Source organism: Propithecus coquereli, unplaced genomic scaffold (assembly GCF_000956105.1).
Source record: "Propithecus coquereli isolate 6110/MARCELLA unplaced genomic scaffold, Pcoq_1.0 Scaffold461, whole genome shotgun sequence".
Classification (NCBI taxonomy): domain Eukaryota; kingdom Metazoa; phylum Chordata; class Mammalia; order Primates; family Indriidae; genus Propithecus; species Propithecus coquereli.
The window spans coordinates 642,192-669,570 of record NW_012150408.1 but is presented as its reverse complement, the minus strand read 5'-3'; the positions used below and the strand labels follow the sequence as shown (position 1 = coordinate 669,570).

The 27,379-nt window shown below is 39.4% G+C and overlaps 1 protein-coding gene across 1 annotated transcript in view; it reads left to right on the top strand.

Annotated features, from left to right (window-relative positions):
• PPARG (peroxisome proliferator-activated receptor gamma) overlaps positions 1-27,379 on the top strand; it is a 130,166-nt gene that overhangs the window by 92,569 nt on the left and 10,218 nt on the right. Inside the window, exons 6-7 of the mRNA XM_012655177.1 lie at positions 10,367-10,566; positions 20,081-20,522. Coding sequence (XP_012510631.1) covers positions 10,367-10,566; positions 20,081-20,522 — 642 coding nt within the window. The remainder of the gene's footprint in view (positions 1-10,366; positions 10,567-20,080; positions 20,523-27,379) is intronic.

Here is a 27,379-nt window from a genome sequence, read left to right as displayed (position 1 = left end):
GTCAATCTTTATCTATATGGACTCTAAAGCATCAGAGAAAATTAAATTTTTGTTCTATGCAGATGTTTGGGTTTCACAGTGGAAACCATCAAGATATTTGGGAATCACTAAATGATTGATACCCTACCCTTTAAAAAAGTTTATAGACTTATATTTGTATCATTATTATTAGTTCCTCTAAAGACAAGAATGTATTTTGAATAGAGCTATCAACAATAATGAACAGGTTGGAAATTTGGTCCAACTTTTCTCAACAATTGACTACATCTGCTGTATAACAGTATACAACTGCAGTCATGGGTTGCAAAATAATTTGCTGGTTTAATTCCATCAGTTTCCTTTTTGTTTCAGACCTCATAAAACATTAAGGGCAAGTTTTCAAGTCAAGGGTTATATTTTAGGTGATGCAATCAAGTTGCCTTAAACTTATTTCATGTTTATGAAGAAATCATTGACTTTGGGGTCATTATTACTGAGACAGCCTAGGAAAGTGTGCCGGTTCCACCTTTAATGCTATTTGTTTTCTGTCTTTTAAAAAAAATAGTGACTTCACACATTCATGTAAAATATAATTCCTGTTACTTAGCAGGCAGTGCACACATGGATGTAGAATGTATTTCCTATTGCTCATAGTCATTATACACATTCACATAAAATAAATCTTTTATTGCTTATTGCTTTGTTTATATACAAATATTATTTAAAGCCCAACCTATGTAGCATGGATGGTAAAATTTTCTCCTTCCAGAAAAGTCAAAGAAAGCGATCATAAAGTTGATAATAAGGTAATCTTTTGACTTCATATAACAATTAACTTTCTCTATTTAGGGAGAGGGCAGTCTTGATAGGGAGTATGCAGTTCTTCTAGCAAAGGCAAGAAAAAATAGGCATTAAATGTCATGACATCAGAAACACATGCAGTTCAACACTTAAAGTATTCCAAACATGACTAAGAAAATCCCTTCTTGGGGTTTTTATGGGAATTTGTTTGCGGCACAAAAAAGAAAACATCAAACTCAACAGCTAGATTTTGATTCGTTTTGCCTGTTATGATGAAGAAAACATTTCTAAATGCAAAGTTTTCTTGGACATCATAGTCACTATTTAAAATCCATGGCTTTGGCCAATGTGAAGCCAACAGTTAACAAAGTTTTCATTCCTATAGAATACCTTTTTCAGTTATCAAAAGAGGCTTCTAGTGTTATACCCAAGGCAGCATCCAGCTGTTTTCAGTATGCACAAGAAGCCATGAACATACCCCAAAGTAGATTGACTTCATTCTCTGTTACTTTCATTTCTGCTCTTTGGTCTCTGTTTAGTCCATCTGATGTACTTAGCTTCTCCCTTGCCAGGGTCTCACAGCTTGGAAGAAGGCTTCTGGAGTAACCATCAAGGAACCCTAACGGCCCTAAGGAGTATTAGTGAACAATCACTGAATTCAAATGATCACTATGTCCTTTCAACTTTGAAAATTCTATATCAAACAACCAAACCCACTGAATTTTCACTTTTCAATCAACTCTTCTGTACCTTCTAAACAGTGTTACAGTCTGCCCAAATATGTAGGCACCTGGTTCATCAGTTGCCTGAATTTAAAAGTTTTCACCGATGTGTTTTGGTGCCGTAAAAATGTAATTCATACACCCGAATCAGGTCTACATGTTCTGATCAATTGCTCAGCAATTTAAGGCAGTTAGTTTGATGACTGTAGGGTAAAGTGACTCGGCTCCACAGTACAAATCCGAAGCAGTCTGGGCTAGAGAAAGTGTAAATGGTATATTAGGTTATGTATGGTTAAAGCACTTCGGATGAAACTTTTATTTTGATTGTGACCTGTAGCCTAAACATTGTAGAAGAATGTAATTTCAGAATTCTTCTGGTTGGAAACATGGTTGTTTCTCAAACACCCATTTTCACCATTGGGTAGAAAAGTACCCAGGTGTTGGATTGACTGGTATGCTTTGGAAACACATTTTTTGTTTTTCTGTAAGTAATGAAGATAAACATATGTTCCAATTATTTTGGTCACATAACAGTCCATCATTTCTAGACTGTGGGTTAATCCCACTGATTGCTCAGAAGTCTTCCTGAGTCATCTCAAACACAATCAATTCAATACCATGTCTAGACATCACTTTAGAGGAAAGCTCAAAATGAAAATAAAGCAGAAATAAGTACCCACTTCCAAGGCCACCCAGAGGTGCATATAACTTACTGAGTGATTGTTGCATCAGCTACTATTTGTTAGTGCAGCTGGTATCTACGGAATCTTGATAAAAATACTTGCAGTCAAATGGGCACTTGCACACATTTTTATAGTTTTTTGAAGTAGTAATTTTGATTTTAAGTCTTCATGTCAGTTCCTTGATATTAATCATATTTTTAAAATGTGTCCTCTTTATTTTTAATGGAATCATTTAGTCATTAAGAATTTTGACTAGTAAATAATTCCTGCTCATTCACAGCTGCTTTTTATAAATGAACTAAATAATAAAATAATAAGTTTAGGATAATTGCATTTTTAAAAATTTTAAATTTTTTTTAAGAGATGGGTTCTCCTTATGTTGCCCAGGCTGGGCCCGAACTCCGGAGCTCAAGTGATCCTCCCATCTCAGCCTTCTGAGCAGCTGGGACTACAGGCACGCACCACTGCACCCAGCTTAGGTGCATTTTTAAAAATAACCTGAAGTAGAGAAGAATTGACTTACGTTATTTATGAGTCATTCAGTTAGGTTTTACCTATAACATTGAGATTTGATAAAAATTATATTTTTCACAAATTAATGTAATCTCACCTTTGCTGATTAGGATAGCCTATGATATAAATGACAGGGTTTTTTTCTTTTATTTAAAACAAAAAGCTGACGACGTTAAAATAATCTCTCAGTGGCTTCATAAAAATCCAGAAAAATAGTTGCACTGATTTTTGCGGCACTGGGCATTTTTAAGGTAGTTTTCTCAATGCTGCATAAGCAGCAGCTCTAGTGTATATTGGGAAAAGGGGGAAAATGGCAAATAGATTTAAATGTTAACGTATTCCTTTATTTTTCTTTAGTCTTCTTTGAGGTATAAAGGAAAATTACCCAAATGTTGACTTTCAGAAAAGGTGACAGTCCTAATGCACATGGCAGCACATGGCCACACAGTCAGCTCTGCCAGTCGACCCCGCGTGGCGGTCAGCACCACCACGGTGGAGCCGGCCTCCTCTCCCCACCCCTGCCCACTCTCCTATCTGTCAGGCAAACCGTGCTCTTCTTCGCAGTTCCGAGAAAAGCCCTTCTGCTTGGACACATCCAGACCTCTGTCGATGGTGTCCTTCTGTTCCCTGTTGAAATCCTGCCTGACATTCCAGGCCCCGTTCAAATGCTCCCTTCCATAAGGCTTTTCTGCTTCTCTGCTCTTTCTTTTCTGCATTTTATACCTTCCTGTGACAAACACATCACATTCTAAGCCTTAAAAAGCAAGGGAGTGATCAGCTCTGTATTACCCAAAAACAAACTACCAACAACAGTAAAAAGGATAAATTACAGACAGAAAAGACTAAAATCGGAAGACTAATGTCATATTAGGAACTAAGACACTGAGAAGGGTGAGAAGGAAAGAAATTGAGAGAAATATCAGAGCAGTGATCAATGAATAAAAATGTCTGAGGGAAGAGAGGTTGTCAAAGATTGTTCAGAATATCTAGTTTGGGTGATAGAATGAATTAACTAAGAAAGGAGCCAGTTTGGAGGAGAAAATTAAAAATTTGGTTTTATATTGTGTTTGAGGTGCTTATGGGATATCTGGCACCCACATACAAAGGAATATAGGAAGAAGTGAAAAATAAGGATCCAAATCTCAGGAAAAAGAGCAGGAGTCATTAGCACCTATTGTGAGTTAGAAAGAAGATCAAACTAGGAACAACAGAATATAAGCTAAGGAAGAGGCACTATTGACAAGATCTGGAAAGTAGCAGGCAGAGAGATAGGAGACCCAGAAAAGCAGAAACAAGGATGAGAAATTTTTTAAGTAAGAGGTGGAGATGGCCCCCGTGTTAAAGGCTGGGAGAATGCTGGAGAGCTCAAGCAGATCAAGAACTTAGAAGAGGCCCTTAGACCTGGCCATGAGAAAAGCATTCAGGACTGTTACGAGCAGTTTCAGTAAATTCATATGAGGCAAAAGCGAGATTGCATTGGGTCGAGAAGTAAATCCAAAGTGAGCAAACACCAACGTAGTGTGAAGACAACTCTTTCAGGAAGTTCTTAGGTGAAGGAAAGATAGCTTGAAGAGGAGGTAATACGAGGCTCAGAATCTGAACATCTGCTTAGGTGGACAGCACGGAGCCAGTAAAGACAGGTGCACTGGAGAGAGTGTAATCTGTGTATGTTTCTGATCTCCCCTGTAGACATGTCCTTGTTATCCTGCGCCCCACCGCAGCCAGTCTGTGTGGAGCACAGTGTCTTGCATCAAACAAGTATTCAGTGAATGAGTTAAATGATGTCAGGTGAGACTTCAGGGAGATTGAGTTAGAAGATAAGGTATTTTGCTCATCTCTACTTTGGAAAGAAACTTAGACAAATGTTTAAATGTTCTCTACAAATGATTTGAAAATGATACCCCTATGTAAAAATAATATTAGTGCTAAGGTTGCTCCTTATTTTACTTTAGAGGAACTAGAAAATGGTAGCTAGTAGATTGTCAAATCCTGCAAAACCTCAAAATACACAACTTTTTTTTCCCTTAAGAAAGAGTGGTGTGGAAAAGCATAACTTATTGACAACAGCCATATGAAAAGCAATAGTGTTGTGCGAGTCTTGTTCACATGCAAAAAAACGTGTAAAAAATGGAAAAATTGTCCATAAGACATGGCTTTGACTAATAAGGTATGCAAATTCATGCCTTAAATGTTGAAAGACAAAAAATATTTTTAATAAACTCATCTTATTCCATTCTTCTATTTTCTATTGATTTATTATTTTGAAAATCTAATTAATTTTTATAATTAAGCACATTTGTCTTAATGCTCTTACAGTTAGGTAGGTATTTTAAAAACATATCAATTAATTGTTTCTTAGTGTTATACCCAGATCCAGAAATCAGGACATCTAATTATTCCATATGCTCGGAGTTTGTGTGTTCAGTAATATCAGTATTAAATACTCAGTGCTGGGTCTGCGATATGCTAGTAGTGAGCCGCATTCAGCTCAGTAAAAGCATGTTGTGTACAGTATGCTAATATATTTTCAACGGAAATTAATGAGTCTCTATCAAAGCTAGTCTTCCTGAAGGAAGTGTACTGATTCTGATACTGACAATTTTTTTAATCCAGAAACATGAATTCTCTGTAGGTGATTAATTATCCCAAATATGAAACTGAATGCCAGTGTTCTGGAAGTTGCTTTATGTGACAGGTGCTAGATCTGTAGAACAGACAGAATGTATTTTGTTTTTTTTAGGGCCTCAAAGACTAGACAAATATTGCTTTAAAAAAGAGCAGAGCATGTTCTCAAGTACTATAAAGACATTTGTAGAATTTTAGAGCTAAATTTAGAGCTAAAGGAGGGAAACTTTAGTGATCTTCTTTGCTAACTTCCTCATTCTATAGATAAAGCAATTGAGGGCCAGAGAAATTAATTTTCTTAAAGCCACACAGCTAGTGTGCCACTGAGCTGAAACTAGAAAATAGACTTCCTGACTACATAAAATGTAATGTTAATTCAGTTGCCTTCTAGCGAGGCCAGAAGTTCTTACTCAGTGACTTACAGTAATACATGGAGCATTTTCTGTCTGTCTTTTAAGATTAATCAGCAGTAGTAGAAGATTTGGAAAAAACAGACTTTTATATGGGCACACTCAGCCTTTATATGTCTGATCCCTAAGCTAGAATGTTCATCTTCTATTTCTAAGCTCTAACTTCAGTCTTACAGGAAACAACAATCCAGCTTCCCTCATCTTGGTTCTCAGATTCTCCACTCAAAGGGTAGAAACTGAGGTTCAAGAATAACTAACTAAAAAACACCATTTCCTAAACAATTTAAAGACAGAGAGATATAGACAGACAGATAGATTAGGTTTTCAGAGTCTGTTCTTTATCTGTAGGCGAGGTCAGTATGCCAAGGCTACCGTCTGATTTATAACTGATAACGTAATCATAGTGCCCCTAGACCACTTGATCCACAAGGAGTAAAAGCTGTGTTTCTTAAGTATTACCATGTGCCGGGCACTATGCTAAACTCTTTCTGTGCTGCCTTTCATTACCTCACATGAGGTAGACAGGTATGATTATATGAGACTCAAAAGCAACAAGATAAAATTGGCTTTTTCCCCCTTAAAAAATGACTGCAGAACCAGGCACTGTGGCACATGCCTATAGTCCCAACTACGCAGGAGGCTGAGGTGAAAGGATAAGGCTTGAGCCCAGGAGTTCAAGTCCAGCCTGGGCAATATATCGAGACCCCGTTTCCCCCTCCCCCAAAACTGCATGTAAATAAAAATTTTTATTTATTCTATAACTTCACATTTCTGTATGTTTTATGCAAATTTAGCCCTACCAAATGGGATGTATTTTTCATCCCTTTTTTGAACTTCTGGTGTGTAAAAATGCTAAAATCATCAATCTAATTAGTTAGACTAATAGTTAATTGAATCTAATTTGGAGCATGGGCATTTAACAATACAGATAATTTATTCATTAGATTTAGCCTTTGGGGGGAACTTCAACTTACAAAAATTCACATTTTATTTAGATTCTAGCAGAATGATTTCACTTTAATATCTCCTAATTCTAAAATGATTTTAAGGCCAGGCATGGTGGCTTACACCTGTAATCCTAGCACTCTGGGAGGCTGAGATGGGAGGATTGGTTGAGTCCAGGAGTTCAAGACCAGCCTGAGCAAGATTGAGACCCCACCCCTACTAAAAGTATAGAAAACTACAGGTGTGGTGGCACGGGCCTGTAGTCCCATCTACTCTGGAGGCTGAGGCAGGAGGATTGCTTGAGCCCAGGAGTTCAAGGTTGCAGTGAGCATGATGATACCACTGCACTCTACCTGGGGCGACAGAGTGAGACTCTGTCTCAAAAAAAGAGTGTTTTTTAAGTTATTTTTGGCTATTTTTGTTAGATTATGGAAAACAGGTCTAGTATGTGTAATAAGTGGCTATCTTTGGCTGCTTGTTTATTTTAAATTAACTTTTTTGATTACCCATTAGGAAAAAATTGCTTTCCTAGGCATGTAAACTTTTTTGTGTGTTTATAGTTTCTGATCTGTAAAAATCTAACCAACACTTAGAACAATGTCTGGCATGCGATAATCACTCAATAATTATTCACTGAGTGAAGAGATGGTATTGTATGGTCTGTGAATTAATTAAAGTCCAAGAGCAACAGATAGTTGGTGATTCTAACCATCTCTGTTTTGTTACATGATAAATGATTTTCTCCAAGTTTTACACCAAAATTTCTTCTTCTTTTAATAAGCCATAATTCTTATTTGGTGCTTTCTCTCATGATCACTTTCCCAAACTTCCCAGTGTACCTGGTATCTCATTTTGTGTCTGTTTTAAGCTTGATATTTTAGAGTTTAGTTCATCAAACATTTATGTTATCTACTATGTGTATTTTGTTACACCCAGGAACAAAGATGAGAAAACCTGTTACTCATCTCATATAATTTATATTCAAGTAGAATAACCAATATAAACCAACATAGTAGTATAGTAATAGTTTGATAATATGAACCAAAGTATGCATACAACATGAGCCCATCGTTTAGGAAGCTTTTTCTAAACTGTCCCAAATCCCAGGTTTTTGTTATAGTCCTAGTTGGGTGTAGGGATGGCCTGTCAAAGTGTCCCATGGAAGACACTTAATTTTAGAAAGTTACCAAGTGATTCTTATATTCTCTGCTTCTCCTACCTCCTCACTTCTCAAATGAAAACTACTGATGAACAAGGATTAAACATAATACAGTCGCCCCTCAGTATCCTGGGGGCATGGGTTCCAGGACCTCCCTTCCAACCCCCACAGATACCAAAATCCCCAGATGCTCAAGTCCCCGATATAAAATGGCCTAGTATTTGCATATAAACTACACACATCCTCCTGTGTACTTTAAATCATCTCCAGATTACTTATAATATCTAATACATTGTATTAGATATTATGTTATGCTGTATAAATAGCTATAATACTGTGTTTTTTCATTTGTGTTATTTTTTAATTAGGTTTTTTATTTTCTGTTGAATTTGATTGGTTGACTCCTCCTCACATGTGAAACCCAGGAATACCCGAGGGCCAACTGTATAAGGAGGCAAATGAGCAAAGTGGTCAGAAACAGCTTCACAGAGGATTTTGAAGGAATTTACTATCTGGGGTTTTTTTTCTTCATTTTATTTCAAAATATATTATACAAGGACTTAATATGTGCCAGGCATTGTACTAAGGTCGATAACAATAATGAACAAGATTGCTGCCTTCGTGGAGAGTATATGGCAGAGGAGGAAAGAAAACGTTGTAGAGGATCACTGTGATCAGTGCTGTGGAGGAGAATACAGTGAGTGACGAGGTCGTAACTGAGGGGCCCGAACAAACTGGTGGCAGAGGTGGGGGTGGTTCATCAGTAGTTGAGTATGTGAACAACCATTCCCCATCCCTGTGGGACTAAAAAGAAAGAGATGGGGGAAGAGTGAGTATCCCTACTCACAGATTCTGACAGATTCTGACCCCAAACTTGCAATTGTTTAAAGATATCTATTTGAAGGGGTCACGTACAACGGATATATTTACTAAAAGTGTCTAAACATAGGCTAATTTAATTTAAAGGAATCCTGCGAGGTAAGATTCTCTTCCTTTCTATTATAACTCCCAGGTCTCCAAGGAGGCCTCTACAACACAATAGTTGTATTCATTGATGATAAAGTTTATTTACGGTCAATTGAAATGAATTTATGAATTTGAGACTCAAGGGTACAGATTGGTTTCTTCTCTGGCAAATCCAAAGTAAAATTAACTTAAGTACTCAGATGGAAATGTTTTCATGCGCTTTTGCGTCTTATGTTAGAAATGCTACTTTTAGCATAATAACATACAGCAAAGGACCATCTATCTATTTATCCTGGTATTCAGCAGCCATTGACTGAGCACCACTAACTGCAAGAGACAGAGATGACTATGACACAGTCTCTGCCCCCAAGGAGCACACAGCCCAGTGAAGGAGACCACCAGAAAAACACATCACTATGACACCACTGCTGCGTGTAGGGATGGAGCTGTGCATGGGGTAATTAATAGTGGTTATGATAGCCAAATGCCCATATTATTGGAGAACGCAGAGTCCAAAGTGTGCTCCCAAAGTCACATTACTCAAAATAATTATTTTGCAGATAGTATTGGCAGACAGGAAGGCAAACATATCTGAGTAGAAAAGTTATTTCATACAAACACTTGATTTTTTCCCCCAACTTAGGCCTTACCAACTTCTCTTAGGTGTTCCTCATTGCCTTTCTTTCTTTTATCTTCTCTTTCACACTTCTTTATCCCACAAGAAGCCAAATGTTGAGGATATTGTCTTTCTGACAAACATCGTTAAGTGGTAATTCTGGAGAGTCAGGGATAATTATGGCTTCTCTCCACTACATGTAAAAGTACTTTCTGGCCTAATAAGATGAAATAAAGCACCATCCGTATTTCTTTATAACAGGAACAAAGACCATACAAACTCCCTGAGAACAAAGCCTATGTCTGTACAACTTTGAATTCTGTACAGTTCCTTACTTTAATTCATGAAGCATGTTGATCCCTCTAGTGTCTGACCTTATGTCAAGTGCTGGGGATACAAAGATAAATAAGACACTGCCCCTGACCTTCAGGACATTGTTCTATAGTGGTGGGATAAATAGGCATGTAAAATAAATAATTACAGTACAATGTGAAAATTGTTGTTGTTAAAGTATATACTAAGGGTTAGTGGAGTACAGGGTAAGGAATAATTAACTGTGTTTGTAGAAGTCAGGGAAAGCCTCACAAAGAAGGTGACATTTGGATTGGGTTTTGAGGGATGAATAGGAGGTGGTTCTCAGTTATTTCATGTTTAAGTCAACATACTTTCCTTCCTCTGCTAAACTCTTAAATTCTTTCACCTTCCCAGCAGACTCATGTATTAACTTTTTTTAAATTAAAGAAGCGAACAATTTAATTTTACTGATAGCATGTGCTACTGTTGTGAAATAAAAACATTAGCAAAGTGGTAGATAGGAACCAGAACTTGAGATTGGTGGAGGGAGGAGGGGCTTTTATTATGTGGGAACTAGGGCTGGGGAGAGAACAGTGCACATTGGGAGCAGTAGTAATTCAATGATTCACCCTGTCATTCCTCTTCCTCTATAGCCATCAGGTTTGGGCGGATGCCACAGGCCGAGAAGGAGAAGCTGTTGGCGGAGATCTCCAGTGATATCGACCAGCTGAACCCAGAGTCCGCTGACCTCCGGGCCCTGGCAAAACATTTGTACGACTCATACATAAAGTCCTTCCCGCTGACCAAAGCAAAGGCGAGGGCCATCTTGACAGGAAAGACAACAGACAAATCAGTTAGTTCTCTTCTGCTGTCTTCATTGGGGGTGGCTGGGGTTTTCTTATGTTTTTTTTTCTTTGAGTAAATGATTTACTGTGTTACACATGCATATGCAGAATACTGTTCAGCTGTTGACTGTTAACATATTGCAGGCAGAGCCTAAAATGCATAAAGTATTTTCAGATAGGATAAGTAAACATTTTGAAAAGGGAAAGAAGTCCTTCAAGTTCTAATAAAATCTTTGAGAATAGTGTAAGAATGTACTGATCATCTTAACTTTAATGAATGAACTGAGGCCCCCTCATCCTACCACCCTCTTTTGGGATCAGTCTCTTTTACTTGGCATCAAAATAACTGGCCATAACAATGTTCATTCAAGCAGCCCTGCTTTCTCTGGGAAGGGCCAGAACTAGGATTGGAAAAGATATTCAGTCCCACTATTTTACCTTTCAGGAGAACTCCCAGAGTTAACTCTTACGACGTTCAACATGGGCCGTAAAAATACATTCCAGATATCATATTACCTTTCTTTCCTTGTAGTACTGTATTAATTATTCCTAGGGAACTGGAAGCTCTATCCTTTTATTATGTATGTAAACTTTATCTTCTGCAAGGCTCTTGAGCTGCTTGGGCTACTGCTGTGAATTCTCAAACATCTTAAGGCTCCTTGAGTGATACTGTTTAGAAAATTCAGAATGGGTTATAATTGTTACTGAGTCAAGTTTTCCGAGAAGTAGAACTCTTCCCTGACCAGAAGCTGAGAAAGCAACATGGAATTATATTAAAACAAACCAAAACTATGCCTGGATTCCAGTCCCAATTCTGCCATCAGCTTTGAGTGTGACCTGGATCATGTCTCTATACCTCAGTTGTTAAAGACAGGATCTGGCTTTGATAATAATGTCTACAGAATGTTCCTAGGGCAGTAAGCACTGCAGAACACACTTGGAAGACACTGCCCCGGCTCCTGAAAGCCCTTGTATGCAAGCATTTATTATCAAATGAACATCTCCAGGAGAGCTGTGCAATAACTTGACAGATATGTGTATCTTTTTACCCACTCAGATATATTTTTGGGAAAATCACATTACCCTTTTATGTATTCTGATGACTATCTCAAGATACTGTTTTTTCCTTTTAACTAAACCATTTTGTAATAGACTCAGCTAATAGAAAAAGAAAACTATGGGATCTCTGTCCACATGCCAATAAGGACAATGAGTTTTCAGATTTTCAAAAGAGGTCTTTGATACCTTAACAATAGTATACCTGGATCCACTTCTTTACAATTTCAAAAAATCTTACATGTTTAGTAGGTTTGAGCCGCACGGCCATCTTACTGCTTCTGTTATTATCCTCTTTTTAAAGATGAGGAAACTGAAGTCCAGGGAGGTTAAACATTTTGCCCTAAGATCTCATAGCAAGCATGTGGAAGAGCCAGGATTAATGCAGGCTTTCTAACCTCTAGATCAGAGCATTCCTAGCCTGATAGTCCGTTCATGCCACACTACTTTTGCAAGCTAGTCTTTCCCATTGGCTGGCAACGAGCCAGGGAGACATACACACTAGGAAAACTTTACTCTGGGAAAACTTTTCGAGTACGATTTCTTTTTGTCGATTTTAGAACAACAGGAATTTTTTACCAGGTTCTGCTATCCCAAAAAATTCCCAGTTGGGAAATTTTTCCTGTGCTGTGTTGTTCTTCTTAAATTACAGAAGTCAGGAAGGGCCTTGACTAGGACTGCTATCTTCCACACACGCAGGGTGGCAGAACATAGGGGAGAACAAAGCTGAGTCTCTGTGCAATGAAAAAACTGGAACATAGCACATCAGTAGTAAATGAAGACCTCTGCATAGCTGATTTGACTACAGAAAATAAACTGTTTATGTCCAGGTAGAAAAATAAAAGACAAACTAGAGCGATGTGGCCAAAGAAAGGTAACACTTCAAGGAAGATTACAATAGCTTACTGAGAGCAGGTCTGGGAACCAGGACTGGAGACCCAAAACTGGCACAGGATTGCCGAAAGGGAGCGTGCCCTAAAGCAACTGCGTACTTCACAGCTTTGGCTGAGGCCATTTAGCTTGCAGGAGCTGCTTCCTCATCTTCTCTTCATTTCCCAAGTCAATCCCGCAATCCTTGCTGAAAAGCCTATCAATTTAACGGTACCTGGAAGATAGGAGGGAGACCAAAAAAAAGAAAAAATCCCCAGTAGTGAAGAATTTAGCTTTACAACTCTGGTGGCCAACATGCTCTTATCAGTGCTACTGAAGGACACGGAGCCCAAACCACGGTAAATCACTCTAAAATCTCACTCCAGTTGACTCCTTGGCTCTATGTTTTTGAGTTAAAAAATATGATAATTGGAGGCTCTTTATGGAATAAGTAGGTAATAAGCTGTTTTAGGGGAAAGGGCTACAAAATGCTTGATCGCAGGCTTCTCAAGTTTAGAGGCCAAGTGTTTGTGACTTTTTTTTTCCCTGTAATAACTAGGACTATGCTTTGCCCCTGATAGTTACTCAGACTGTATTTGCTTAATTTGAAATAAAAACGATTGCCTGTGCCCTTTGAAATTCTGGACTTTCAACAAAGGGCTTCTAACTAGCCCAATATTTGCTCACAAAGCTGGACATCACTCATGATCTGGATACAGGAAGAATTGCCTCCAGTTGGAGTCTGGAAAAGGAGAGACTGGGCCAAATTAAAATAATCCGTTTGCTGATGACACAAAACTGAACTAGAATCGTTTGGCATTCTCTTTTCTCCTTATCTTGCAATATCAAATTAAGTACTAGTGGAAAGAAATAGTTCAGAGATGAATATAAGAGAGAAAAAAATCCGAAACGTGATTTCCAATGAGACTAGAGATCTGTTCTTTATCTGCATCGTAGTGTTATTCATTTGATAGCATCTGTCTCAGGGGCGTCATGTTATCTCTTGGCCAGGGCTCATGAAAGTTAAGATTTGCATCGATAGGCAAAGTTTTGCAGAAGTGTGGACTCTTGAGAGGACGGGAGTGTCCAAAAGTGGCTGTGGCTGTGCAGTAGAGCAATTTGGGTTTCATTGTACACCCTGCTTGAGACTGATGTCATCAGTGTTGGTTAGGCCAAGCCTGGGGGAGGCTACTCAGCATAGAGAATGACCAGTTACCCAGAACCTTTGGAAAAGGAACTGACTTGATCGAAGAGGCCGTTCTTTGTATTAATCTTACTGCTCAATTTAACTGTTGTATACTATGGAACGCCCGCCTTCTGCCCTTTCCGCACTTGCCTCCAGGCCATCCAGGGCCTCTCCCCCCTCCCCAGCTAGACATCCTTCTCCTGTATCTTATTCCCTGGGGCCACTTGTACCTTTCGCAATAGATAAATTAACTGCTCCTGCTCCCCTTCTGTCAACTGTCACGTCAGACGCCTTACTTTTCATCGGCTCGCCTGACTAAGAATAATGCTTGGAAATTTTAGGCTCAGGGCTAGGGAAAGATAGGATATGGAATCCCTGTGTATGGATCCCCAGAGAAGAAATTTGTGGAGCAATAGGCCTTTTCGTCATCCTCAGGGTAGAACTGACTGTCCCCACGACCTATTTCCCTTTCAGTGGCTCATTCCAGCCACAAACCCTTCTTTAAGGGATCCTACTGAGCCCTGGAAACCGTGCATGTGCTAGAGCCAGGGTGCTCTGTTCACGAAGGCAGTTTGATAACTGAATGGACTTTGGAAGTTCCTGGTGTTTGACTATTACCCTGGTGCGATGATCACACTGGGTGTATCACTGTCACATGATCCCATGTTTGTTGATGAAAATAAACAGAGAGTGGTTTTCAAAACCATTTCCAGTGCCATGGTTTGTCATAAAACAATAAATAGAGAAACCCTCAGTGTGCCTGCCAACTCTTCACCCCATATCTAAGAAATGGTGAAGTTCTGGCTGCACTCTATCTGCAAATAAGGAATAAAACTTTTTATTTGTAGTATATTGGACTTTGGGTTCCAAAGCATCACGTTGTTTACAATGGATACATGTGGAGTCACTGTATTTATAATTATAAGAGCAAACTAATGCCAGCAGGAAAATGGTCATTCTAAATAGTGTGTGAAATATGAAACTAATGAATAATAAAACCAATATGGAAATGTAAACTTTTGTGAAAACATTTCTGTACCCATTTAAGTTTGTACATTCTAAAATTTACAATGACTATCAAATCCGGTGACTCAAACCATTAGAAAGATATCTACCCTTTTAAATCCTACATTTCCAGCTAAACAAAGTATGGTCTCTTTTCCCTTTATCTCTGGAAAAGCCTGACTGTGCTGGAATTTGCTCCCCTGAGAAGAAGGATATTGGGCAAGCTGCTCAGGGACTCCAGGAGAAAAAAAGAGCAAGATAGTAGTGCTAATTTATTTCCTTGGCTGCTAGAAAAGTTAGGCTCCTGGAAACATTAATCTATATATTAATATTAATAAAATAATTCTTTTATTGCCAGGGTTGTCAGGAATAGCTAAAGATATAACAGATCTGAATCAGTAATGTTCTTCCGGAGAATAAGTTGAAAAAATATTCTATATAGTTAAGAAGAAAAACATTTGGATTTTTTTTTTCCCAATGATTGGACTCAGTTGACCAATACCCTTGTTTACCCGCTGAGTAACTTTTTGGCTGGCAATAGAGGATTTTTTAAGAGCTGTGATTATATGCTAGTTCATTAAAGTGTGAATAATTCTTTGTATTAAGTTTTCATTTGTTTGTCTTAAATCTCTAAACCACTCAGGAAAGCAGAATGACCTTTGACAGCCTTTCAAGCTTCACTTCTATCACACACAGCACTTAACCAGCACCTCTGGGAAACAACAGTTCCAAAGGCACTGCCTCAAGATCCCAGCATATAAGACCTGCAGTTTAAAAGCCCCAATTCATTCCAGAATAGTCATTTTATTAGGAAAAAGAAGAAGTGGGGAAGTGTAGAAAGCAATAGAAAGGGAAAAGAACTCAACCAGGAATCAGGAGCTCTGGTTCTAGTCAGGGTTTGCTATAAATTGCTCTTGGACTTTGGAAAGTCTTGTGGCTTCAGTTTATTGAATAGTTAGAGAATGATGGTACAGACTATTTCTGAAGACCCCTTATGTTCTATAAATCCCATGGTTCTCAGCAAGAGGAAAACAGGAACAACAGGGGCAAAAACCAAAAAGAGCTTGAGGAAAGCCAAACCAGCACATGTTGGATTAACATTCACCCATTGTAGCTAATTGAGGAGAACCAGGTGTGTCAAAGTTGATGAAAAGTCAGTCGGAACTATAACAAGGAAGAAGGAAACAAAATGAAGAAGACAGAACCTAAGAATTCAGTGTTCTTCCTTAAGGAAAACTAAGAATATCAGGAAAGCCCCATGAGATGAGGCCCACATTTTTCCGAGCCAGTTTTAACTCGGACAAGGTTACGAAGTGATTGGGAGAGCGGTAGACTCGTCTGCCACGCTGATCTCAATCTGCTAAATTAGAGAAATCACCCAGAATATCCTGTGCTTTATGAGTTGATTTTTTCTTGTTTCTCTCCTTTAGCTTGCTAGTTTATTATTCCAAAGGAGCTGTAAACTTGAAGCATTCGTGTTTAATACCTTTCATAACTCATTATTAAAATTCTGATGTTATTGGATTACTAGGGAATTCTACTGATCTGTTTCTCCTCTCAAACAAGTAAACTGTTATTCCTCTATTTGTTTTCATCATTTCCCCCTTCATCATTGTGTTTTGCATAGGAAGCACATCATAGATCTATAACTAAATTTACTCATGTATATAAAACAGTACCCTTAATCCCACCCTGGCCTTGATATGTGGAGCCGTTTTTGAAAATCAAAATATATCATAATAAGTTATGTTTGATGTGTCTCTTTAAAAAAAAAATCAGGCTGAGCACAGTGGCTGATACCTGTACTCCCAGCACTTTGGGAGGCTGAGGTGGGAGGATCACCTGAACTCAGGAGTTGGAGGTCGCAGTGGCTGTGATTGTGCCACTGCACTCCAGCCTGGGTCACAGAGTGAGACCCTGTCTCTATTAATAAATAAATATTTTTAAAAATTTCTTTAAAATGTATTTCCCCTTACAGAAATCATTTTGCTTCCCTGGAAAAACATTGTTCAAGCGCAGCTTTCTTCATTCCATTCTCCAGACCTTTTTCGGGTCTGTCCGATACATGCGAAGTACTGGCGTTGTAATGGCCAAAGGCGGATTCACCGTGAGGCTAATGGTCCCTTGTACAGAGCCCCTTCCAGTGCTCTGGGAAGGGCCTGAGCAATTTTGTTCTCATAATTTGCATTATGTTTCTTAGAGAAGGCCTCACAGTTGTGTACATTTCAGGTTCCACAAAGCCTGGATCCGCTTCACTCATGTCCTAGTTGTAGTTAAGCTTTCTTTCTTGTTAAGGAGGAGTGACTATCCAACCATTTGATGTAGTGTCTCAAGATAAATACATTATTATCCCCAGACTACAGTATAAAATCATTAAGACAAAATTTGAAGATGAAATGGCTCCTCCTGTAATAGCAGATCATCAGGCGATACTGTACAAGCCAATTGCAAGGGTACGGGCTCCCCTTTGCTTTGTAGAAAACACAAACGTGACCATGGACGTGCAGTACATTTTACATGGAAAATTGTACCGAAGTGTAACGCTAAATTAACGATTCAAGATGAATTCTACAGGCCAAATTTGACTGAGGTTTTAGGAGTTCCGCTATCTGTAAAGCAGGCGGGCCACTGTCTTCTCACTAGGCTTGGGGATAGGGAGCCCCTTGTGGAATGTGACAGTCATGTGTAAGTAAACTGTTTGCAGTCTAAGAACTGGGGAATCGGTTGCAAAGAGAGGCAGACTGTGCCTGGGGATCACTCTTGCAGTTTGACAGATGCACATGGAGGCTTTGCAGACTTCAGAAATGCAACAAAAACAGTATAATCAGGTATGAGTAGGGAAAACAAAAAAACTCCACCTGGCGTTCATTTGCTTTTCAAAACCCAGAATTCTCTGCCAGCTCACCACTTTTCGAATGCTGAAGGGATTTTAAAAAGCTGGAATGGTTTGGCATGATGGTGGGGTGCTGATTCCTCTCCCTGTCCTTGAGTGTTTACTGCCAGGAAATCCTGACCAACATCGATTGCCAAGGGGTTAAAGTCACATTGTTGTTAAATTGGGAGAGAAAATTAGCAGGATTTTGTGCCCTGTGTTCAACTATCACAGAGTTTCAAAAACAGGAACCTGGGCTTCATATGAGGGGACAGGGGAAGTAGAGGGGAAGAGTCACAGGGTGATTTATCAGGGCACAGTTCCAGATAAATGCTTACATGGAGGTGAAAGAATTTCGTGTATATGTTCTGTGCCAAGAAGCCAGCAGTTGAGCAGAAGCTCATCTGAAAGTTGAAGTGGGCAGTCCTGGGTATGGTCTCTGCATATGTGGAGAGGCGATGGTTTTATACTCGTGTTATCTGTCCTCCTGCAGGTGCAGGTTGTCTTTTCAGGTGTCCATACCATCGTATTCCCATAGCAGAAAAGAAAGCCAATGTTTTTTCATTAATATAAATTGTAATACACTATAAAACACCTGAAGGATAAAAAACACATTTTCCCTAGATTCTGTAAAAGCATCATTATCCATTCAAATTTTTTTCATGATTAGAATCTGACATTCTGGGAAATACAGTAAATTTTAATTGATGTGACTGGCTCTACCTTTCTTTTGTCTCTCATTAATAATACCAATCCTGAAGAGAAAAAAGAAAATAAGCATACGCACACACGCGCGCACGCGCACACACACACACACACACACACACGTAAGCAAAATGTCCAAGAAACACAGTAAGGACAATTTGGTCCCAATTTCCTTGAAGAATTGGAACCACCTGAGACAGTATAGGAGGTAAACTTTGGCTACCTGCCTGAGCCCTGAGCCAAAGATTAAGTCTGGTGACAAACCTGCTCTTGGGTTGCCACCTTGTCCTCTTTTGGAGTTTGCTAAACTATACAATTGAAGTGAATTTTTGGTAACAAAAGTAAAAATGGCAGGAATAACTTCAGTAAGTGGTGATGATATGATGTGCAAGTTTGGAAATCTGTTCAACATCTAAGAGTCCTTAATGTGAATTTTATTTCCTCTGGTATAGAACAGACCTAATAGTTTGGTGAAAAACATAGACTCCTGTGTAGATTAATAGAATCTCCAACCAGTGGATCTTGAAGCTGGCTACGGCGGCCACTCATGGACACCTCCCTCTGGCCATTCAGGAGGGAGTTCTCAGCATCCCTGCTCAAAAGGAATTTTACTTTTAGTACATCAGAGACTTCACGTTCTTTGTGTGTGCACACTTGCACCTCCCCACACATTCACACCCCCCTACACACACACACACACACATACACACACAGCTTCTGAGGATGGAAGTGTAATCTCCTCCAGAGAAAAAATGAAAAGCCCTGATTCTATCCACTCCCTCATTGAGAAACTTGAGGCCTAGGAAAGGTAAATGACTTAAGTCATGTCATTAACCACAGAACCAAAGCTGGAGCTTCAGTTCTTATTCCGGTGCTTTCAGATATACAAGCATAGGATTCTGAGTTTATCTCCTTATATAGTTTAGTGCATCCAGTCTATGTAAAATGTTGCCCCTTCTCAGAGTAGCCTTGAGAATTTCACAGTGACCACAAATCTTTTGTTAGTTCTATGCAAGGAAAGGAAAGAGAGAATTTCATGACCAACACAACTTGCTTTTGAAAGCAGCCTATTGCAAATTTGAGTAATTGGTGCACGTATTTTATTGATTATTTGACCTATAAGGACTTACTTTAAAATGCAAGTTCAAAATCCTTTTGTTTTTCTTTTGCCACTTTTTGCAGCGTGTACCATGGACCTTCTACATCTGCTCTGAAACAGGAGCTTAAGCTTCCAGAGCATTAAAAAAGAAATAGACATTTTCTTTGCTCAATATTTCTAATCTGCTTTCAGAGTGATTTTTTTATAGTTAAGTATATGCACACTGCGTTTCATTTGTGATCTAAACAGATTTAATCTAAAACTGAAGAGTTGCTTTATGTGCAAGTGGGTATTTTCAACCCTGAGTTGCTGAAATGATTTTTTATTTTTTTCTGCTCTTCTCATCAGTGATGAAATGGTTTTTTATTGAAAGATGGTTAAAAATGTGTTTCATTGAAAGCCAAGGTAAACAATAGAATTTGTATCATTTTAAAAATCAACAAAGACAATCCAAACAAAAGAAATTGGAACAATTAGCCAGTCATAGGTGAAATGTTACTTTGTAAATTCAAGGAAAAGAAGACCAAAATTGGTGAAATATGATTGGTTTCAGGAAATAATTAAGATGCATAAAAGAAGGGTATTTTCTCATTATTAAGCATCTTCAACTTTAAAGATTTTAGGTAGCAAAGCCAATGTATGTAAAGAAACAATTTTCTGAACTGGGATGGTGTTCACTGTGAAGTAGAAACCTCTGACTCAGCCACTTGTTCTCTGTTTTATTTGCAGCCATTTGTTATCTACGACATGAATTCTTTAATGATGGGAGAAGATAAAATCAAGTTCAAACACATCACGGAGCAGAGCAAAGAGGTGGCCATCCGCATCTTTCAGGGATGCCAGTTTCGCTCCGTGGAAGCAGTGCAAGAGATCACGGAGTATGCCAAAAGCATTCCTGGTTTTGTAAACCTTGACTTGAATGACCAAGTAACTCTCCTCAAGTATGGCGTCCACGAGATCATTTACACGATGCTGGCCTCCTTGATGAATAAAGATGGGGTTCTCATATCCGAGGGCCAAGGATTCATGACAAGGGAGTTTCTAAAGAGCCTGCGAAAGCCCTTTGGTGACTTTATGGAGCCCAAGTTTGAGTTTGCTGTGAAGTTCAATGCACTGGAATTAGATGACAGCGACTTGGCAATATTTATAGCTGTCATTATTCTCAGTGGAGGTAAGATTTGCCTTTTGATCTTCCATGAACAAGGGTGGGATGGTGGTGGGATGGCCGAAAGAATTTTGGATTTCCTTGGTGTGTTAGTCTATGTTCCTTTTCACGCTATACTGCACCTTTCGTACAGAAAATGCCACTGGCAGAATGCCATAAGGATCTCACTGTACACTCAAAATACTGTGCCAAGAAAGCGTATCATAGGTGTGCAGTATGAAGGCTCTGGTAGCCCAGGCTCTTTTCCTTTATCCCTCACAATACTTTCTCCTGTCATATCCAATTATGGAGATCAAATGTCCTCTTCTCCTTTTTCTTTTTCTTTTCTCTTCCTTGTCTCATTCCTTTCCAAAGGCCAATCCATTCTTTGGTTCATTTAAGTAATGACACATACAACTTTGCTTAAGATGATGCTCACTTGGATAGAGAAGGTACTACTAAGTGGTTTTAGTCATATTCCGCTTCTGCTCCACCATCAATAAGCTATTACTTTGAATTGCTTTCCTGATACCAGGAATTAGGACTATATATGTACTGGCTATATATGTACTATATATAAGGATCCTACTCTCTCATACGAATCCTCTGACAGCTTCCCTTAAAGTACCTTTGGTGTGGTGATTGGTGTAATTAAGAAGACAGTCTGAACCAAAGAACACACGGCAGAGAAATAAATTGAATTATTCTGCAATTTGTTGTATTTCTGGCCTTGTAAGTACATGAGCTAACTAACCAACTCCAAAAGCCAGGTTTTATTCTAAATGTAACTTTCATCAGCCTCTCTCATATTTTCAAGTTGGGTAGAAGAAAGTTGTACTTTCATCTCTCTACATATAAAAATTGTTTTTAAACAGTAGTTTTTATACTGAAATGGACTTCAGATGAGCTTTTTATATGTACGCTATAGTATATTTTCTGTTCGTAAAAACTCACCTGTCAGGGAAACTGCAGGCAACTGCACAGTGTATTATAAAGAGCATGATTCACACTGTAGTCTTTTGCTGTCCAACTGAGAGCAGAAAGCTTCTGAAATCAGGTGCATAGTGCATTAGTAATAATGATAGTAGCAATAGCAAACACTTATTTAGTGCTTACTATGTGCCCAGCAGCGTTCTGAGCACTTCATACATATTCATTTAATGCTTACAACCCAGTGAGGTAAGTACCATTTTACAAATGAGGATACCAAAGCACCGAAAGGTTCACTCACTTGCCAAGGTTACACTGCAAAAAGTGGAGCCAGGATTATGAAACAGGCAATCTGGCTCCAGAGTCTAGGCTCTTAACTTCTACACTGTGCAAAACCCTACCCTTTAAATGACGAGGGTGCAAGTAGATAACAGTATGGCTTAGATTAACTCTGGAGCCAAGAGTCCAGTGTCAAGTTGTAATTCACCTTAAAATAACCTTTTGGTGTTATGTTGAATAGAACAAAAATATACTATCTGACTTGATTTAATATCTTGACCAAATCTACTTAAATTAATCCTCAACCCCATGGGATCTTTGAGCAAAGAATGAGATTTCAGTATATATGAGGTTCACTGGGACAAAAATATTAAGTTTTTAAAAACCATAATAGAAAATAGATATTGTTTAGCCAATATTTTAAGGCACATTTTATTTTTAATAAAATATAAAAATACATTATCATTTGATATATTTCTAATATTTTTCCTAAGCCTATATATCCCATGTCTGTATTCTTTCCACTTAGTTTCTCATGTCATTACATACTCTTTGTTAATTTTTTTATTATTTTTTAGTAAAAGTAATATGTGGTCATTTTATAATCCAAAGAGTACAGAATGTTGTAAGTGAAAAGTAAGGTCTTTGCCCTCGGAATAAAATAGGATTAACAAAGTCCTGTTTCTCCTACCAAAACGTTTATTTGCACACTCATATATACAGATAAATATATGCATAGGTATAATATAATACAAGTTTGTAGCAGTTTATATTCCCATCATAGATGCTAAGGGAACCGTCTGAAATAAGCCATTCAAAGATGCTTAGTTTCTAACTAGGAAAGGTCTAGATAAGAAATAATCATGATAATTCCAGGCTTTTTGAACCTGAGCAATGTTGTTTTATGGGTACAGCAGACAACAGTGTGTTTCCATCTAGAAAAGATGCCATTACTAACCCTAACGAGATTTCTCACAAGCTAGATGATCTAAAAATCAGTGATTCATTGGGCCTTTAAAAATTTCATTAATTGATCAAGAAATAGCTCTGAACTGTTTGATTCAATTTAATTGATATTGCAGGCTTCAGCTTTCAATTATGAAAATTAAAAATGGTACCATTTAATGGACTCTTGGTTTCTTATTAAAAAATTAAAATAACGTGGTACCATTTAAATATAGATATTGTATAAAGAAGTTCCTTTTAGCCCTATGCAAACTGTCTTGACAGTAGCCAATATCCAGATCTCATTTAATCCTCACAACAATGAAAGAAATTTGAAGGTAGCAGCCTGCCATAGATTTTAATAATCTTATACCTGTGGCTATAATGAAAACTCTGGGAATAACTTTAGACTTCCTCAAAAAAAAAAACAAAATTTACCATTGATTTCCATAGCACAGAAGCCAAATCCTTCCCCAACTGAAGTTGACTTTTGTAGATGAAGCCTACGAACAGGCAGTAGATAAGAATGAACAACTGGCCCCGTGTGTGTCCAACTCACAGGAATTTTCTTCTCGTCCTTCCTCAGAAAGGCTGACGGGTGTAGGGCAGGGAAGGAGCTGTTCCCTTCCCAGGCCACAGACTGTTCTGGTACAATCAGGATTGCTGTCATCTGTAGATGATGAGATCAGTATCCCAGACTGTAGTTTATTAGAGTAAGAGGAAATTTCTCAATTAGTTTTTCCTTCCATTCTGGATTTTCCAGAAAGGGAAAACATTCATGTAAGCAAGAGGCCTTGATCCAGTAAACAAATTTCTGATTCTACCCAGTCTTAACAACAGTGATTATTTTCTCCTCTACAGTTTATTCTGAAGTCTGTCAGTTGTGTTAGTGGTTTCAGAAAGACGTGCTTTTGGCAGCGATGCAGTTGGCCCTGTTCTGAGCAAGCCTTGGAACCACAGAAGGGCTTCATTCTGGTGAAGGCACTTAGGACCCTAGACCGAGGGCAGGGTGAGGGATACAGGCAGCATGTAACAGGGAGGTGGTAAGGAACTGGAGATTAAGGGAGAGGCGTCCCTAGGGGAGCCAAAGAGAGGATTTTTGGATAAAAGTAACTGATTTGACCCAACCAAGTATTTGCTGGGGAAACCGGAGCTGCTGCCTGAGCCTGAACGGCAGCCCCGAAAACTGCTGATAGCATTTGATCTGGTGCTTAGATTTGCCCGGTTCTCAGCATCTCTGCTGTTCGCTCAGCTCTCAGACTTGCTGAGAAAGATGACCTAGTTCTTCTTTAGTTGTCCTCCTCTCTCTCTCTCCCTCCCCGCTGAGCTTAGAGTAAGAATTAGACTAATAAGGAACAGCAACACTCGAGAACCTAAGTTTGGTGCTGTGGGCCTTTATAACACACGGTCTCTCCTTAGATCCTGACATGCTCTTGTGTTTTTATTCCTATTTCATAGAAAGAAAAGCAAGGGTCATAGGCTTAGACAGCTTGTGTAAGATCTAACAACTGGTGTGCAGGGGACTAGGACTGGGACCCAGGTGTCCTGACTGCCACCCCAGGTACTCTGCCCCTCTGCCGCCTGGTCAGCGCACTCACTCTTGAGCTGGTGGCTGCAACCTGCTTTCCCTTCACCATGTTCACTAAGGTATGCCCATAGCTCTCAGCCAGAAAAGGTGCTCCCCGGGTAACCGCGGCAAGTAACAGCTTCCCTTGCACCCTCTAGTCTTACTGATAGGCTGGTTGGCGTCAAGAGCAATAAAACTGCCTCCAGCGAGGGCAGGTTTGCAACTGGCGCCACAGCATCATGCCAGCCACTCCAGCGAACTCCCAAAACCTACCCAGTGACCAAAGCCAAGCGTAAATCTCAGCAAAGCTGACAAGCCCCAGGACGCCCTAGTGGATGTTTTGCCTCCTTAAGTGTTTGCTGCTTGGTGAAGAAAAGTCGAAGAGAGTTCCAGCTGGAACTCTGCAACAGGCAAAAGCTCTTTTTGTTAATTCAAAACAGTTTGGAATCCATTTCAGTTCTTCCTAAACTTCCAAGATATGGGGGAGGAAATTCACTGGCTTTACAATATATTTTTTAAGGCAAGTTGCCACTGCTGTCCTAATGTCAGAGAAGCTGTAAGTATCACTGCAGCAGCCACAGATGGCAAGTCATCCGGCCGCCTGCTTTGCCCTCTTGAGTCTGGCTGGGTGATGCAAACCGCCTGGAGAGCGCTCCTTTCTCCAGCAAGCCCAGCATTGTTCCTTCTGTATGCAGCAGCTTTGGATGGCATTCTTGGGCGATTGTGGATGTTTCTGCTGTTGAGTGGGAGGAAGAATAGAGTAGAAGAAGGGGGGATTGTTCTCATAACTGTACATTTGCATGTCAAGGAAGTGTGGACATATTGTGTATCAATTGGATAACACCAAGTTCTACCAGGTCAGTAACCTGGGGCCTCTGCGGCTCACCCATGGTCATGGCCAGATAGATTTTTTTCTTTTTTTGAAACAAGGTCTTGCTCTGTTGCCCAGGCTAGAGTGCAGTGCATCATCATAGCTCACTGCAACCTCAAACTCCTGGGCTCAAGCGATCCTCCTGCCCCAGCCTCTCAAGTAGCTGAGACTACAGGCCCACACCACCACACCTGGCTGATTTTTCTATTTTTTGTAGAGATGGGGTCTCCCTTCCTGCTCAGGCTGATCTTGAACTCCTGACCTCAAGCAATCCTCATACCTTGGCCTCCCAGAGTGCTAGGATTACAGGCATGAGCCACTGTGCCCTGCCAAGATTTTTTTAATTTGCTGGAGTTAAAGTAGAATCAAAGCACAGCACTGGCGCAGAATAAATTACTCAATAAATGCTTATTGAATGAATAATAATCTGAAATAATAGTAATAATAGATACCATTTGTTGAATACTTCACCGTATGTCAGAATACATACTAGACACTTTATATACATTCATAATCTCTGTCTCATCTTTCCTGTAGCTCTACATGATCTTTTATTACCCCTGTCTTACAGATGGAGAAAACAGAAGTTTAGATAGGTTAAGCAATTTGCCTAAGGTCACAGACTACTAATCAGCGAGGCCAAGGTTCAGAGGCAGGTCTCTTGGACTTTAAAACTGGTGCACTTGACCATTAGACTCTACTGCCTTTTGTGTATTGAGATGTAGAAGCATCTCAATTAATTACTTTGGACTTGGAGTTCTGTGGCAGTTATCAAAAACTACCTATTTCAATACTGCCTCCAAATATTATAACTACGAATCTCCAGGTTATAGTTCAGATATTACTTATTAATATTCAAAGTCCTTCGTAGGACACCATTTTAACCTGTCTAACAGAATTACACCCTGGGTTTTGAGAATTGCTTGGGGAAGGATTAATGCCTGGTGATAAGGCTGAAGACTGGTGGTCAGGTTCTTAAATGTGTTCAGATAGCAGGACACCTGGAAATAATGGTGCTGTTTGCAGAACTCTGCACAAAACGATAAACTTTAAATAATTAAATAAACATGTTTCTACTTAATCAGATACCATCTTATCCCAGGTTCTAATATAGATAAGCGGTTGCAGAAAAATTCATGAGAGGAATTTTAAATTGTTAAAATACCATCCAGTACCTTCATTTCTTCTTGTTTGTCAGAAACGCACAAACAGAAGAACACTTCCTCGGCTGTCGTAGCGAAGCACCGCAGTGCAACCCTCAGAACACAAGTGTTCCACAGGCACAAAGTTTGAGGAACACTGGTTTGGGAGTGTTCCATCTCTCCTCTCCCGTCCCGCAATTGCCCTTCAAAATTTTTAGAGTATTCCCAGCTCTAAATGGAAAGCATCATCCTCTCTCTGGAACAAAAGATGGACTGTAAGTGCCTGAATGGGCCTATGCTTTTGCAGGAAGCCCCAGCCTAGGGAGCTTGGATTGTGTGTGGCCCAGTGGCTTCCACACCCTCTTCGTCTGTCAGCATCTTCCTCACCAGTTAACTAAGGGGGAGACAAAGCCCAAAATATTTAAACACTTAGATATCAAAAACACCATGAACCACAGTAGGCCAACTTTCTTCTGCCTCTCCCATACCAGCTACACATCTAGCTGCCTTATCCATCGCAGAAGTTCTTCTGGCTGAGACTCGGGCTGCTGCCTGTGTGGTGAAAGTTGTTTCTCTGATTCTTCTTGTGATAGTGCAGATAAACAAGGACATCTGCTTTCTCTTGAGCAGGACAGCCAAAGAGTGTTATTGATGGTTCGTGCCCCCGGTCTGGGCTGTGATCGTGTTTGAGAGTAGTAACACTTGCGTATTAATTGGAGAAATATTTAATGGGCACCAGTGCTGTGTCTACATAGTTTGTAAGGCTCTTCCCTTAAAAGGGCCACCCCTCCCACGATGTTGCCATGACTGGTTGGCAGAATGGCTTTGAATAATGACTCACTTTGAGTTATCTAGAAATGTCCCATTATTTCACTATTTTCATAACCCCAGAGACATGGTTTGACAGGGGTGAGGTATATTTATGAGTTCTCAACTGGTGCCCGAATTCTAAAAACCAGAGAGCTGAGGGTGGGGATGGGGTGGTGGGGAGAAGATGAAACATCCTACCATCATCTGATAAACTTTATGTACACACACACACACACACACACACACACGCACACACAGGCTTTTGTTGTTTGTAGACTACAGAAGCATCTTTATCTGTGACTGTTTTAGAAGTAAAGTCCCCTCCTCTACCCAGGCTGGG